Raw genomic sequence first — 15,809 nt, 5'->3', positions numbered from 1 at the left:
AGTTCTCGCGAGAGGTTTCCCCCCCCTCCCCCCAGCTAGTGAGTGCGCGAACGAGAAAGGAGGAGGGCTCTCCGGGCGAAAGCACTGCAGGCGCCATTATCCTCTGTTTCTCTGCTGCACCAACGTCGACGTCTTCCCTACTTCCCGGTTATTTGCGGCCCATAGGTAATTAGGGTTATTGGGGCTTGGGTATTATGGGTTCGGGCAGGGGTTTGGCCTCCCTAAAGGCTGCGCTGACTTTTTCCAAGTCTGGTTTTTCTCGGGCCCTTAGCGGCCTTACAGCCTGAAGGGAGGCGCCGGCGGGAGGCGGGGCTGTCGCCTCCTCCAGCGCCTTGATTGACGCGGCCTTGGGCCAATCGCTTCGCCCTCGCGCCACCGCTGTAGCTGGGGCAGCCTATCGGGCCCGGCGGCGGGGTAGGAGAGCGCGGGGAGGGCGGTGGGGGCCTACGCTCGTTCTCTGTCTAGCTGTGACCGGCTGAGGCGGCGCGGCGGCATAGGGACGGTAGCCTTGCCCGGTGAGGAATGGGGCTGGGCGAACGGCGCGTGGGGGCGAGGGCCGGAGACCAGTTTCTCCACTTGAGGGAGGCGGTTGGGGCTGCTTGGTGGTTGGCCTGTTCTGGGATGGAACGTTGCCGGGTTTCCCCTCCCCCCACCTCCGCCATTTCCCTGAGCGTATATCTGCAGTCTGCGCTGCGGTACTGGAGGCTTCGGGGAGTCGCGAGGCTTGTGACGGTGGAATGAGCTGCAGTTTTGTAGTGTTGGGAACTAGGTCTTGTGGGAAGGAGAGGGGGTCGGCGGGCGGGCCCCGAGGGCGGTAGAGAACGCCGCTCTCTTTGTGTGGGTTCCGGCGCACTTGGGCGCTCCCGGCCTGGGCCCGACGCGGGAACGGGCGAGCTGGAAGGGTCGGGGCTGCCACAGTTGCTTTGTCTCTCCCGCGGTGGGGGGAGGGCGCGGGGGACGAGGTCTCGGGACCGCGTGGTGGGTGGGGGAGGGGGGGTCCGCGGTCGGCTCCGCCTAGTAGCACGTAGTCGCCATTACGCGGGCCGCCATTTCCTGTCGGATCCGGGTGAGGAGAGGTGCGGCGCTTGTGCTCTCGCCTCGGGAGCTTTTTCAACTCCTGTTGCTGGGCCGTTGCCGATCCCGGTGTCCCGGGCGTTGGAGAGAGAACGGCATGTTTGCGCTCGGCTGGCCACGCATGTACTTAGCGATTTTCACGGTCTGAGAAACGGTGACTGAAGGACCTGAAGGATACTTGTTTATTTTCATAAATAGAGCTTGCGGTCGTTAAACCACTTTACCCAAATCTTCCACCACACCTCAGTATTTAACTGAGTGATGGGCCAGGTTAGCGTTTCAGTTGGTCATTGGAAGAGTGGAAGGCGTAAATATGGCCTTGATTTTTAGCTCTAAGCTGTTCAGCTATTCCTGGGGGCCGCAGGTCGCCGCTTTTTGCCAGTCATGAGAGGCGAGCTAAAAGGCTGTTTGCAGTCCTATCGCCAGTGTGGTGTTGGAGGTATAATTGTGAGGTTATACCGCTTTTAACGTAATGTAAAATATCTCGCTAGTGATGGTGTTGGTGTTCAGGGGTTCTGTTGGATAGTCGAGTAGTATTAGCAGTTTGGGTGTGCTCCTGTATCAGCTTTGCAGGTTTATCGCTCCAGTAGATTGACCTGCCGGTTGGGTATGGCTTGAATTCGCTTTTGTATTTGTAAACTTTAAAGATTTCAGAAGGTAGTTTTTCAAGTCACCAATGGAAAGAAACCCAAAAGCGGTTTAAAATCCCAATGTAAAAATAATTTTGTGTATCTTTTTATAAATTTATATTTGGGAACAATAGACTCATGGGTTTATCGATATGCCCTACATGTGTCTAGTTTTCTTTGTATTTATCATATAAAATAACTAATTGCTGTGGTGAGACTTGATCCAAAGGCTAAAAATGTGTTTTTCCTTTTACAAAAGAATCAGATACGGTCTTTTGGCTTGTGTTTTTGTGTTTGAAGGCAATCGTTTGGAAGTTTAAGACCCTAAAACAAAGAAGCAAGTTTTAGAAATAGATCTTTTGTTTGTTGTGTTCAAATTGGTGTTGATTAGTATTCGGTAATAACCAAAAAAGCAAAACTGATTTGTGTTGGTTTTTATAGGCTACTGCAGCACTAGGGTGTCAGTTGGTCCTGCCCAGAACACTTCAGTTCTGCCCTGCAAGGATATATTTAATAACTGGTACGTTCTAGAAACAGTCATTACTTTCCCTTGTTTTTAACATTTAGCAAGATGCACAGCTTACTTTTCAATAAACCAGTTGTACTAGCCTGTTTATTTTTCAACAGATTGGTGTGTTCCTTTAATACAAGAAAATGGAAACTGAACAGCCAGAGGAAACCTTTCCCAACACCGAAACCAATGGCGAATTTGGTGAGAAGACATTTTAACAATTTTATTCTTGTTGGTCTGTTAATTTCATTATTACTTTGTATGTTTAATGTGAGATCCGTGTCAGTTACATCTGAGCATATATTTATGAACCAGAAGTAACTCATTTGCATAGGTAACGGTAAAGTGATTAAAAGAAAGCCAGTAAATGTAAAACTAATGTTTTTCTTGCATTTTGAAGTTTCTTATCCTTTGAAGTGTTGTCACAATATCTTGTGTTTGGAAAACCATTTGGAATGGAGTGCTTAAATTCATGCTTAAAAGTCCAAGAACCAGTGCCTTTGGCCTTTTTAAAACATACCTAAGATTAGCAACAAATCCCTTTAAACAGTGGACTTAAAGTTTCTCTAATCTGTAGGTTAAAATTGAAATGTAATTAAACCTATCCTTCCTTGAAGATGCTGGTGCTTTCTGAAATTTGAACTGTTAATTTTTAGGTAAACGCCCTGCTGAAGATATGGAAGAGGAACAAGCTTTTAAAAGATCTAGAAACACTGATGAGATGGTTGAATTACGCATTCTGCTTCAGAGCAAGGTATAAATTTTATTCTTGAAACTTTGAAAGTGGTTCTTAAGTAGGAATTAAGAAAAGTTCTGATTGAACCTTCTGGGAAGCTTGCAAAAGCTTACAGCCTGCAGAATATAAAAGATTTGTTTGGCTTTTCCTAAACAGACTTTCTAGGTTATGGTAATTGTGTTATTTTGCCAACAATTAAAAAGAAAGCCCTTAACATAGTGAGCCTACTACAGGGCTGAACTAGGAGATGGGTGTGGATGATCCTTAAAGCATTAATGGATTAAAGATTGTGTCTGATTACATTGTGAATTCATTAGAAAACATCCTGGTTGGCAGCTTACCTGACTGATAATACACCTCACAATGTGAAAGTACCTACTGGCATTTAAATTATTTAATTGGCTTGCAGAAAGACATTGTAAAGTTAGTGCTATTGCTTAAGTTTTAGACTCAGTATGTTCTGAGTATTTCAAAGCTCTGCCTTGGTGTTTAGTCCCTAAAGCACATAGACTCTTCAGTTTTTGCTAACCTGATGGTCTTGACATCCCCAGATAGATTTTCATCTCTATAACCAAAAAAGAGTTTAGACATGTTTGGTGTTTGTTTGGCTAAAATCTTAAGAGCGTAGGAAGACACCTTAATTCTAGGAAAAGACAAAATAAGTTTCTTCTTATTTTCTCCAGAATGCTGGGGCAGTGATTGGAAAAGGAGGCAAGAATATTAAGGCTCTCCGTACAGACGTAAGTATTTAAGAGTTTAAACTACTACACAGGAAGCTTCAGTTTATGTGTTTGTAGGATTAAAGAATTGCATCATAGAAATCATTTAATAGTCTAGATTCAAGCCTTTTATAATAATTGGTTACATAGATGATTTTCAAGGTTTGACATTCCTAATTTAACAAAGCCCAGATTGAGCAGGGGGTGGTCTATATTAAATCTCCCTTTCTAATAACTTTACACCAAATTATTCACTTCAAGCAAGATAACATCTTAATTAGAAATAACAATATAAAACTCCTTAATTTGTACCATTTCCCATGTATGAATCAAGTACAGTATTACTGAAAACCATTGCAGGTGGCTGATTAAACTCCAAATTTTTTATTCCCTTTTTTTTCCAATTTGCCCATCTGTTCTTTAACAGCTTGCACATGGAGCACAAAGAAATTAAGGTTGCATGATTGAGATATGGGTAAAGAATAGAGTAGGCACTTAATCTTACAACTGGGAAGCCGTTTGTCAATGCCGATGATTTGTTTTGAGTCTTCATATTTTATAGTGGGTTGACTCTTGTGATTAGACACATTAAATGTTGGTATCACCAGAAGTGAGCATATTTATAGGACTTGGGTACACCAGATTTCCTAAATTTTTTTTCTCATGTACACACTCTTGATGTTTTCTTGCTAAAGTTGAGGCAAATAATAACTGTGTTGAATACTTATTTGGTATTTTTTCATTTCTCTCTTGGTCACAGATCTTTGTATGTTCCTCTTGATTACTGTAAACTGAACTTGAAAAATTGTTTAAATTTTACAAACTTGCCTGTAGGATCTAGGAGTGCGTTTTTAAATCTCCAGGAAACCAAACAGTCTTTTAACAGTTAGGGTTTTTGGTGGTGTGGGAATTTTTGTTTTGTCTTTTATAAACCTCTTTCCTTTTAATCCAGATGTTCTATATAATTATCTGGGTTAATAATTTCCCCATTTCCTCAAGAATTCGAGTCATGACAGGTTTTGTGTCTACCCTCATGAGCCAGCCTGCTACTGAAACATTGTTTGTTTAAAAAAAAAAGTACCATCATTAAAGGTCCTTAAATGTTAAGCCACAGTCAGATATAGAGAAGTCCATTATTGTGTTAGTCTTCAGAACAACTTAAGCTTGTTTCATTAATTGAGAGTATGAGTATAGTTTGTATTAAATTAAAATTTATTGCTTTTCCCCCTTTTCCCTCTCCTTGTTTTTTTGGCCATATATCTCCGTTGCCCATGTACTGGATCGACTTACCCCTGCGTTGCCCACCATGACGTTGGCCCATCCGCCCCTGAACGCCCATGTGAAAACCCTGGTTGGCTATGCCCAAAAATGTGCTCGTTGCCAAACGGGTACCATACTTGACAACTTCTGATTGAATGCCCATGCCCAATGCCAACATCCACGAACGCCAATGACCAATGCAGTACAATGCCAGTGTTTCAGTCCCAGACAGCAGTGGCCCCGAGCGGTATGTCCCAACAGTTTATGCCTCACTGCCTGATTAGAAAGAGAGAAATGTATTTTATTACCTGCCTTTTATATAATTAAATAGTATCCCCTTTAGACGGTGTATTGTTTTTCAAGTTTCTGTCTTATTTTCCCCATTAAGTCTTTTTGTCACTGAACTTTTACCGTGAGTTGCCCACCCAAACGATCCACTAATTTTATTTCGATGGAAGGAGCACAGCTTCAAGTGTTGCATATTTGCTGCATTGTAAATCAAATTGTTACCGAAATAGTCTCTCGCTCTGTCTTTGTGGCCCACCTTGCTTCCCAACATTGCCTGTTCATAATTTTTTCTGATGAAATGCTAACTCTGGTTCACTTTCCTTCACTTCTCATTTGTGTTGTCTTTGTTTTTGTCTTGCATTTGTATTTGTTTTCTTGCAGAGCCCATTAGTGATCTAATTTCTAACTGGTATTCATAACCTTACTCCAAATATAATGTTCACCACTTGCATATTCCCCCACTTTGCCTAAGAGAAGGTGTGCCAGTTTTACCAATGTAACAGCGAGGGTATCCTTAATTAACTTAGTGGTGGCGGGGAACATAAGTATTCAACTCTGCTTCAGTTCTGGTCAATTTATTGCCCACTTAATCTGAGCCCTTCCAAGAGCCCATTCTCTGTCTCTCTGCAAGTCTCCTAATAATGTTACGATGTTTGTATTGGGCATAAAACAAAATGCATGTGAAAAATGTATAAATAGGCTACTTTAAATGGGGAGGATTAAATAATTGTATGTTCTTCTCTGTAAAAGTTGTTTGACTACTAGTGATGACCACAAAACTCATTTTTCTTTTCCACCTTTTTTTTGTACTATCTGGTATTTGTGATGTTTGACAGCATATTGAGTATCAGTGCTGATATTGAAACAATTGGAGAAATTCTGAAGAAAATCATCCCTACCTTGGAAGAGGTAGGCTCATTTTTAAAATGTATTTGGCAGTTGGGGGGTGCTTAAAGGATGTTTTAATGAGGCAAAATGGGGGAGGTGGAGAGACATTGGCTATAACAGTTTTGTAGCAGCAGTGTGTTGCACTCTGCCACTTAAGGTGCAGGGTTATTATACCCACATTACTTGTTTGAAAATGTAGTCTAGCCACTGGAGTAGATAGGAACTACCTGTGGCCATACACTTTCATGAGGTTTAGCATATGTTTTATGGGCTTTAGTTTTAGAGATTTTGAGTTAGAATAATGATTGTGGGACTGTCAGAAAGGACTGTTTGATTTAGTTCAAGGATTTTTAAATTTTATGTAATCATTTATTTACTAGGTGTATAGAGAAAAGCAATGTATGTTGATCCTTAACGTAGATAAGCAGTTTCTTGTTATTTAATGATATAGATGTGAAATATGTTGTAGTAGCTTTACCAATATATGCGACAATAGCCTGATCACACTAGACACTTAACCTATTACTCTTATTTTTCTACTTTCAGGGCCTGCAGTTGCCATCACCCACTGCAACCAGCCAGCTCCCGCTCGAATCTGATGCTGTGGAATGCTTAAATGTATGTCATAGTGCCATTGAACCCCACTGAAGTATGGAGCCTGGCCCATAGGATCAATTTTATTTTCAACATAGCGTACTTTTCCCATCTCTATAGAAAAAAGGCTTAAAAACATGATAAATGAATGGTCTTACAACTCACTGTTGACCCTGCTCCATGCTGCAGTGGGAATTAACTACATTTGCAAAGTGCTTTGCAGTCATTTTTATTATGGTGTTATTTGAATGTTAATAATAATTTTGTGGTAACAGCGACATGCTAAATGGCTGCAGTGTGGGTATGGTGTTGCAGGACCTGAAAATAAAATAGTTTTTTAAGGTGGTGCAGAATGTCCTTTTTGGGCCTGGCTATTGAGGATAATAAGCACATAACTGGTAAAGTTATTGAAATATAAATTCAGGTTGCTCACTGCAACAGTATATTGGTATGCTTATAGCAGATAAGTGTGTATTCTTGGGGAATCCTTGATTTGGGACTAAAATTTTATAACTCTCCCTCCGCAGTACCAACACTATAAAGGAAGCGACTTTGACTGCGAGTTGAGACTGTTGATTCATCAGAGTCTGGCAGGAGGAATTATTGGGGTCAAAGGTGCTAAAATCAAAGAACTTCGAGAGGTAAAGTGATAGTTTTCTTTTTTCCTGCCATATTACTGGAAAATAGCTTTTTATGTGGACTTGGTTCCGTGGGCTTCTCTCATTCCCCTTTTTGAGTTTCCTCCCTTAAGTTTATCTAGTTTGCTAATTAAAATATAACAGAAAGGCCTGACCATGCTATACAAGTTATTTTGCCAAAAATTTATTGTGCAAAGTCCTAGTGTTACTAACAAGCTTTTTATATGGGGGGAAATTTTACTGAAATACAAATTAAATCTGTCTAAACCTGGACGTTGTTTTGTACTGCATTTCCTTTTTTCTGATTGATCAATGATTGATTAATGCTGCTTTTTTTGTAAATCTGTTACAGAACACTCAGACAACAATCAAGCTTTTCCAGGAATGTTGTCCTCAATCCACTGACAGAGTCGTTCTTATTGGAGGAAAACCTGATAGGGTTGTAGAGTGCATAAAGATCATCCTTGATCTTATATCAGAGGTACCTTCAGAACCCTTTATTTTATTTGCGCTTAATTTTGTAAAACAGATGTCTTGTTCAAAAGTACTTTGAGAACATTTAGACAAATGGCTTTTACTTTTACTTTTCCTTCACCTAACAATTTTCTATCACCCTGCTTTTAGCTATCACTTTAACTTAGAAATACTTTGGGAGAATCTGGAGAGTTGTCTTTACATTGTTGGTGAGGTTTTTAATAGCCTTTGGTCCTTCAAAAGAAGTTTCTATGGTTCCTTTATAGTACTACACTGCATACCCAGGATATCGATCCCCTCAGCCCTTGGGGTGGTCACTTCTTCATAATCCCCATTGTGAAATGTGAAAGGGGTTTGTAGTCTGTTACTTAAGCTCTAAGGGTAAAATAAAGCTGTTAATCCTTACCTCGCAAGCAGTAAAACTCAAATTTTTTTGTTTGAAACTCACCAGAAATGCTTTTTTTAAATCCTTCCTATCTTTGCATATATTCCTAGCCCTATCTCGAGTACCTCCCAGGATAAATACAAAGGGCTTGAAATGTTCTGTTTGTTAAAAGAATGTTTGGTGTGAACTAAGGCTTTTTCCTCAGTCTATAAAGTTGCTATGTTTTTGTTTCAGTCTCCCATTAAAGGACGTGCTCAGCCTTATGATCCCAACTTTTACGATGAAACCTATGATTATGGTGGTTTTACAATGATGTTTGATGACCGCCGTGGACGTCCTGTGGGATTTCCCATGCGGGGAAGAGGTGGTTTTGACAGAATGCCTCCTGGTCGGGGTGGGCGTCCCATGCCTCCATCCAGAAGAGATTATGATGATATGAGCCCTCGTCGAGGACCTCCTCCACCTCCTCCTGGACGAGGTGGCCGGGGTGGTAGCAGAGCTCGGAATCTTCCTCTTCCTCCACCACCACCACCTAGAGGGGGGTAAGTTTCTTTCATCCACACATTAACATACAAGAAGCTGCACTTTATGGGTAGAGGGGGTAGGTTTTTATTTGATATGTGTGACCAGCTGAGATTACAACAAGTACTATGCTTGCAGAGATCTAATGGCCTATGACAGAAGAGGAAGACCTGGAGACCGTTATGATGGCATGGTAAGAACTTTGATATTTCATCAGTGTTATTTATGAGTGCTAAAAGGGGTCTTAAAGTCGGATAGCTAACATTTTGTTCAAGATTATTAACTGAGGAATTTTGTCTTACAAACGGGCTTTTGTAGATAGATAGCCACTTAAATCATTGTTTTGGGTGTTTGCTGGGATATTAAGACTTGTTCCATCTTTGTTTCCCCCAAAATACATGATTACTGCCAGTGTATATAGAGATGTGAAATAATAATTGGTCATAAAAATGGTGATTTCAGACAAATATAGTGCAGGTTCATATTAATAGTTTTATCTCTAACACAGGTTGGTTTCAGTGCTGATGAAACCTGGGACTCTGCAATAGATACATGGAGCCCATCAGAGTGGCAGATGGCTTATGAACCACAGGTTGAGTATCATGGGTGTTTATTATTCATGTCACTAATAATTTTAACATTCTCGTTTAGTCATCGATAAGTGTTCTATTTCCCCCCATATAACATTTTTGTTTCTTGGGATACTGTGTACCTGAATGGTTTCTTCCCCTGAGGATTGTCTTTGAGATTTACTTACTAGGGAAGATATAGGAGGACTTTGCTTTCCTAATAAACTCTAGGGGATTTAATGTTAAAACACCTGAAGTTTTGAAGGTGAAGTAATTTTCTGTTTTTTTCTGTTCTGTTTTTAGGGTGGCTCTGGATATGGTAAGTTTTCTTCTTTGTGAAATCAAGTATTATTTCATGCTTTGTAAATGAACTTAATACTCATTATTTAAATCAGATTATTCCTATGCAGGGGGTCGTGGCTCATATGGTGATCTTGGTGGACCTATTATTACTACACAAGTAACTATTCCCAAAGATGTAAGTATCTTTAATATTATAAGGGACATTTAGTAAGTCATTTTAAGTTCCCTGGCTTTTAATAAAAGGTTTTAACAAAAATATTCCATTTTAGGATTAAAATTGTGTTTCAAGGACTTCAGCTGAGGTGTCATTCTCCAGTTTAAGCCTTGTCGAAAGATGTTCAGTACCATTAAAAAGCAGTTAGGAGGGTTCTGAGCCCCTGGTTCGTTTATTAAAGGAAATGTCTATGGGTGATGTAACTACATTGTAATTCAAACCTTGACTAGTGTGGGGCATTAAATTAGCACAGCATAGTCAATATGTTGTACAAAGTTAATACTCTTGATGGTCACTGAACATACAGGATAATACTTTGAAAGTATATAATAAACACTTGTTTTTAAAACTCTTTTCAGCTGGCTGGATCTATTATTGGCAAAGGTGGTCAGCGGATTAAACAAATCCGTCATGAGTCAGGAGCGTCGATCAAAATTGATGAGCCTTTAGAAGGGTCCGAAGACCGGATCATTACCATTACAGGAACACAGGACCAGATACAAAATGCACAGTACTTGCTGCAGAACAGGTCAGTTTGTTTAGCTTTATGTTAGCCTAAACATACTAAAACCTTAAAAAGCTTCTCTTCTCAACTGATTTTTCTTTTTAGAAGCCATGGTGTCTCAACCTTTTGGGGACCTAACTTCTAAACATTCTAATAGCTTTGCTTTAATTTTCTTCTGCTTTCTTACTAAATAAAAGAAGACATTCAATACTAATCTTGCTGGAAGAAGCCTTAACCAAGCAAACTTCTCATTTCTCTGGTGAAAACTGCTGCCAAAACCACTTGTAATAAATTATACAGAGCCTGTAGAAAATATAGAAGATTCAATGGATGTTGGTCTAGTTCTGTGTGGAAGACTAGTGATTTTGTTGTTTTTAGATAACTAAATCGACAACAAATCACAGTCTGCCATATGGCACAGGCCATGCCTCTACAGGACAAATGATTGGTGCTGTAAAATGCAGCATTTCACACCTTAACTGACATTTCTTTGTCTTTTCTACCAAATATTAACAACTTTGGATTTTAATTCTGCTCTACTAATGTCTGATTTACTGTTAATCTTTTTTCTTGGGTTTTACATTGCTCTAATTTGTAATTGCTAATGTTTTAATTCTTATCTCTGTGTAATGGACATGTTTATCATTTTAATTTAGCATTGAAATTGTCTTAATGTTGATTAAGATGTTACGAACAAAAATTCTAATTCGTACTTTTTTTTCTTTTCTTTTATAGTGTGAAGCAGTATGCAGATGTTGAAGGATTCTAATGCAAGATATTTTTTCTTTTTTATAGTGTGAAGCAGTATTCTGGAAAGTTTTTCTAAGACTAGTGAAGAACTGAAGGAGTCCTGCATCTTTTTTTTTTTATCTGCTTCTGTTTAAAAAGCCAACATTCCTCTGCTTCATAGGTGTTCTGCATTTGAGGTGTAGTGAAATCTTTGCTGTTCACCAGATGTAATGTTTTAGTTCCTTACAAACAGGGGTGGGGGGTGGGGGAGGGTGTGCAAAAACTAACATTGAAATTTTGAAACAGCAGCAGAGTGAGTGAATTTTAATTTTTGTTCATTGTTGGTGGTTTAAAAAAAATCCCCCCATGTAATTATTGTGAACACTTTACTTTGTGATCACTGTAACATTTGGGGGGGGGTGGGACAGGGAGGGAAAGTAACAATAGTCCATATGTCCCTGGCATCTATTCAGAGCAGTGTGCAGAATGTAATGCTCTTTTGTAAGAAACGTTTTATGATTTTTAAAATAAATTTAGTGAACCTATTTTTGGTGGTCATTTTTTTTTAAGACGGTCATTTTTCAAATGGCTGAATTCCCCCCAACCTGCCCCCAAACTAAACACTAAGTTTAATTTTCAGTCCTCTGTTGGATATAAATAAATGCATCTCTTCTTGGACTTAGGCAAAGTATCTTGACACATTAAGTTCTGGTGATTTCTTAAGTGATTTGAAAGTCCATTGCTTGGGAGGAAATTCCACCACACATTCATGCTTATAATAAGCTGGGGATTTTTGTTTGTTTTTGCAAATGCTTGCCCCTACTTTGCAACGATTTTCTGTTTGTAATTGTGAAGAACCAAGGTGGGGAGCAATACAACAGATATGGAGTAGTTGGTATAACTATATACCAGAAGCCTAATGGCAGCAAGTTTTATTAATCAGAATAATACTTGGTTATGGAAGTGACTGATGCTAAATAAATTCTGATTATTTTTTATTAGATAATTTCTCACCTATAGACTTAAATTGTCAGCTTGGTAGTGTCTATTAGTTAAACTTTGTAAAATATATATATATATTCTTGTTTTTCCATTGTATGCAAACTGAAAGAAAAAGATGTACCATTTCTCTGTTGTATGTTGGATTATGTAGGAAATGTTTGTGAACAATTCAAAAAAAGATGAAAAAAGTTCCTGTGGATGTTTTGTGTAGTATCTTGGCATTTGTATTGATAGTTAAAAGTTCACTTCCAAAATAAAACTCCCAAAATGCTAGATTTGATGTGTGCCCAATTCGAACAAAGGTTGATTGACACCTGTAAAATTTGTTAAAACATTCCTCTTGTAAGGAAATACAGTAATCTTAAATTATATATTTTTCGTGTGAAGTGTTTTTCTAGCATTTATAAATCAGATATGATAGGGGTGGTAAGTTAAAAATTACAGTAGTTGGGCTCTTAGTTTTAAAGGGGAGTCCAGCATAATGAGAGCTGAGTCATTCCAATTCTACAAGTCCTATTCTCACATTACCTGTGAGCTGCTTTGAGTTTCTTAGGTTTAACTTTAAAATAGTTCGTTTGTTGAGAGTGTTTACAGATGAATGTAAAATTTTTTTTTCTGGTTCTTGGCTCCGTAAATCCTTAAAATGCTACCTGTTAACTTCCAACTGCCCAGAAAGCCTGAGAACTCAGCAATTACATGGAAAAGAACTCATGGATGCAATTCTGTTTAAGTCTAGAAGAGGCTTGTGTATGATAGAAGAAAGTGAACTGAGCAGAATTTTCTGGACTATGTATGACTAGTACATGCAAAGGTGTTTAAAATTTCAGTGATACCCCTTTTTAGGGAGGGAGATGGGGTGTTCTCTTGATAAGTGACAGTGATATCACAACATCACTTAAAATGCTACCTGTGATAAGGTTTCCCCAAAGGTGAAATTAGTCTGAATTGCCACTTGGGTGTTAGTTTCCCTCTTGTGTTTGTTTTAAGTATGGGTAAGTTTGGGTTGCATAGGGTCAGTATAGTGTACTTATGCTGAAATGTGCCCCTCCCCTAGAGAAAAACTATTCGGTAATGACATTTTAGTCAAATTGTTACTTATATTGGAGGAAAGTATCCCTGGAGAGAGCACTGGCTTTCAAAGTTTTCGTTTGTCATTCAAAAATTAGTTGTGCAGGGACTTCCCTGGGGGTCCAGTGGTTAAGACTCCCCCTTCCAATGCAGGAGGTGCGGGTTGGGGAGCTGGGATCCCACGTGCCCTGCAGCCAAAGAACCAGAAAGCAAAAGCATTGTAACAAGTTTAATAATAAAGACTTTAAAATGTTCCACATGAAAAAAAAATCTTTAAAAAATTATGTAAATAGACTTGGCTGAAAGTTTTTATTTTTGCCTTTTAAAAATCAGACCTTGAACACAACCTACTAAAAAAAAATCTGTGACGTTGGTAAATTGGGGACACAACTTTGGAGGGAGGGGCCTGTTTCATTTCCACTGTTACCTGGTAAATGGTGTCTGAACATGGGCTGGCAATTTGAGAAAATTCTCTGAAGTAAGCTTAAAATTCACTGAACAAACGGAATTTTGAGCCTATTTTGTAAGAAATAAATATTAGGCAGATTTATTGAAGTTTTAAACGTTTAAATGTAGTTTCAAAAATGTTTTTAGCCTAACTTTTTGAAAATCAAGTGAGGCAAACAATGTTGGAAACCAGATTGCACCAAAGTTTTTTCAGGATCAAGGAAAGGAATTTAAATCTTTTCCCTACTATTCAAATGTTAATAGTTTGCATAATGAAACTGATAATAAAGTACATGAATTTTATTGAATGATCTGTCAGTTACTCCTAAATCTAATCACTGATACCATTGCAACACATAGAGACTGAATCTTTAAGGAAAGCGGACAGCAATTTTTCTGTTAACCATACTAGTGGTTTTGTTTTGAAATGCCTTATGTTGTTGGTGCTCAAAATGGAATTACTGTTCCACAAACATGATAGGTTGTGGTTTGCTTAAGACTGCTGCTAGATAAAGAGACCTGTATTTTAAATTCTTTTTACACCAGTGGAAACTTTTCTGTCAATAGGTGTTCAGTGTCATCAAAATGTTTATTGAAAAAGTAACCTTGAATGCTACATTTTACATCTCCCACTTACCAAGGTTTGCCCATTGTTGGCAAGTTTGAAGTGAAACTGATCCAGCTTTTTTTTTTTTCTGCCGCGCCTTGTGGCCTGCAGGATCACAGTTCCCCAAGAAGGAATCAAACCTGTGTACCCTGCACTGGAAGCATGGAGTCTTAACCACTGGACAGCCAGGGAAGTCCCAACCCAACTTCTTGATGGTGGCATTGAACCCTTGGGAAGCAATATTGCAGTGTTTCTCAGGCTGTTCTTAGGACCACCTTCAAAATCAACAGTGCTGGTTAAAAATGAGAATTTCTGGACCATCCTTCAGCTGTACTGAACCACAATCTCTATAAGAGGTGCCAGGAATCTGCATATTTAACAAATTCCTCGAGTTAAAATAGTTTTGAAGACATGTAATATAGCAACGTGTAGTTAAGAGAACCACAAGTTTCCATATTTTTTCATTAATTCATCAAATACATATTTTGTTCCTAGGTGTACAGTGGTAGGCCCTGAAGAGGCAGTGGTTAGCAAAAAGTATTTGGAGAGAGCAATAATTACAACAAGCTGGTAATGAAAAAGAAACAGTACTGTGAGATGTGTTTAAGAAAGCAGAAACCAGCATACATGTGTGTACGTGTATGTATAGTCATTACAAGCATATTGCTTGAAACAAAACTGCACTAGGAATATCCCAGTGTGTTGACTAAAATTCTGCCTTCTGCTCCTCTTAGCAGATGAAAAAATAAAGACATGGGGCATATATACACAGATCAACATTTACCCAGGCCAGGCCTCAACACTTCCAGTCAGGGAAGACATCTGACCTGAGGAAAAAGAAGGGGAATACCTGAAAAATTAAAGCCCAAGCAGTTACCATTTGTCTATATGAAAAATGGGGAGCTCATCTGCTGAATCAAGGTGGTTGGATGTGCAAATACACATGGAAAAATGGAAAATGCAAGTGTTTTGTGGGGTTGGGCTTCCCTGTTTGCTAACTGAGCAACAGGCACTAGCGAGTGTTGGGGTAAAATGATATACCAGCTATCCTATGACTTTAAAGCTTTATCCACCTCTTTGTCCAGAACCCATAAGACTTTCCTATCCTCCCTCTCTACAGATCTCCCCCAATTTCTCCCTCCTCCCCCGAACTCAGACCTATAACCCCCAAACCTGTAATTGTGAAGGAAATAAACATTTGGTCACCAAAACCTCACACTTCTCAAAATCTCATTCTCCCCACTTCCCCCCTCCTTTTTTTTGGCCACAGCACACGGCTTGCGGGATCTTAGCTCCCGGACCAACCAGGGATCAAACCTACACAGAGTCCTAACCATTGGACTGCCAGGGAATTCCCCATTTTCCCCTTTTGGACATCTTACTCCCTTTGCCCCTTTTTTCCCTAAAGTCTTTCTACCATTAAGGACAGGCTTCACTGGAAAGGAAGGGTCACCTTGTTCACCTAGTATGAAGAAAGTCTATAGAGTAGCAAGGGAAAGCATATGATATCTGCATATTAGACCAAAAGTGGGAGAAGTGATTTTGATAGTAATGAGACAGATTTGGCAGAAACAGTGTAGAAAGTGCCAGCTAAGTCCCTCAGAGATCGCCCTAGGGTTCAGCCTGGGGCAGGGCAAGTGAGCAGAA

The 15,809-nt window shown here is 39.4% G+C and overlaps 1 protein-coding gene across 11 annotated transcripts; it reads left to right on the top strand.

The window, feature by feature from the left end:
* Positions 1-30: 30 nt before the first annotated feature.
* HNRNPK (heterogeneous nuclear ribonucleoprotein K) lies at positions 31-11,583 on the top strand. 11 transcript variants are annotated; one of them, XM_082656187.1, is made up of 17 exons: positions 35-165; positions 2,145-2,223; positions 2,331-2,415; positions 2,871-2,968; positions 3,634-3,690; positions 5,133-5,176; positions 6,054-6,126; positions 6,652-6,723; positions 7,227-7,340; positions 7,690-7,818; positions 8,431-8,738; positions 8,857-8,911; positions 9,227-9,310; positions 9,591-9,606; positions 9,698-9,765; positions 10,164-10,333; positions 11,105-11,583. In XM_082656187.1, the coding sequence occupies exons 3-17, from the start codon at positions 2,358-2,360 to the stop codon at positions 11,133-11,135; spliced, it is 1,377 nt and encodes a 458-aa protein (XP_082512313.1). In that variant the 5' UTR covers positions 35-165; positions 2,145-2,223; positions 2,331-2,357; the 3' UTR covers positions 11,136-11,583. The 11 variants fall into 11 exon arrangements, with proteins under 11 accessions (XP_082512309.1, XP_082512313.1, XP_082512312.1 ...); XM_082656186.1 differs by having other exon boundaries at positions 11,045-11,583; XM_082656185.1 differs by having other exon boundaries at positions 9,683-9,765.
* Positions 11,584-15,809: the final 4,226 nt, after the last annotated feature.

This window comes from Grampus griseus (genome assembly GCF_964374135.1).
Source record: "Grampus griseus genome assembly, chromosome: 6".
In the NCBI taxonomy this organism is placed as follows: domain Eukaryota; kingdom Metazoa; phylum Chordata; class Mammalia; order Artiodactyla; family Delphinidae; genus Grampus; species Grampus griseus.
This window is presented reverse-complemented; position numbering and strand designations above follow the sequence as displayed.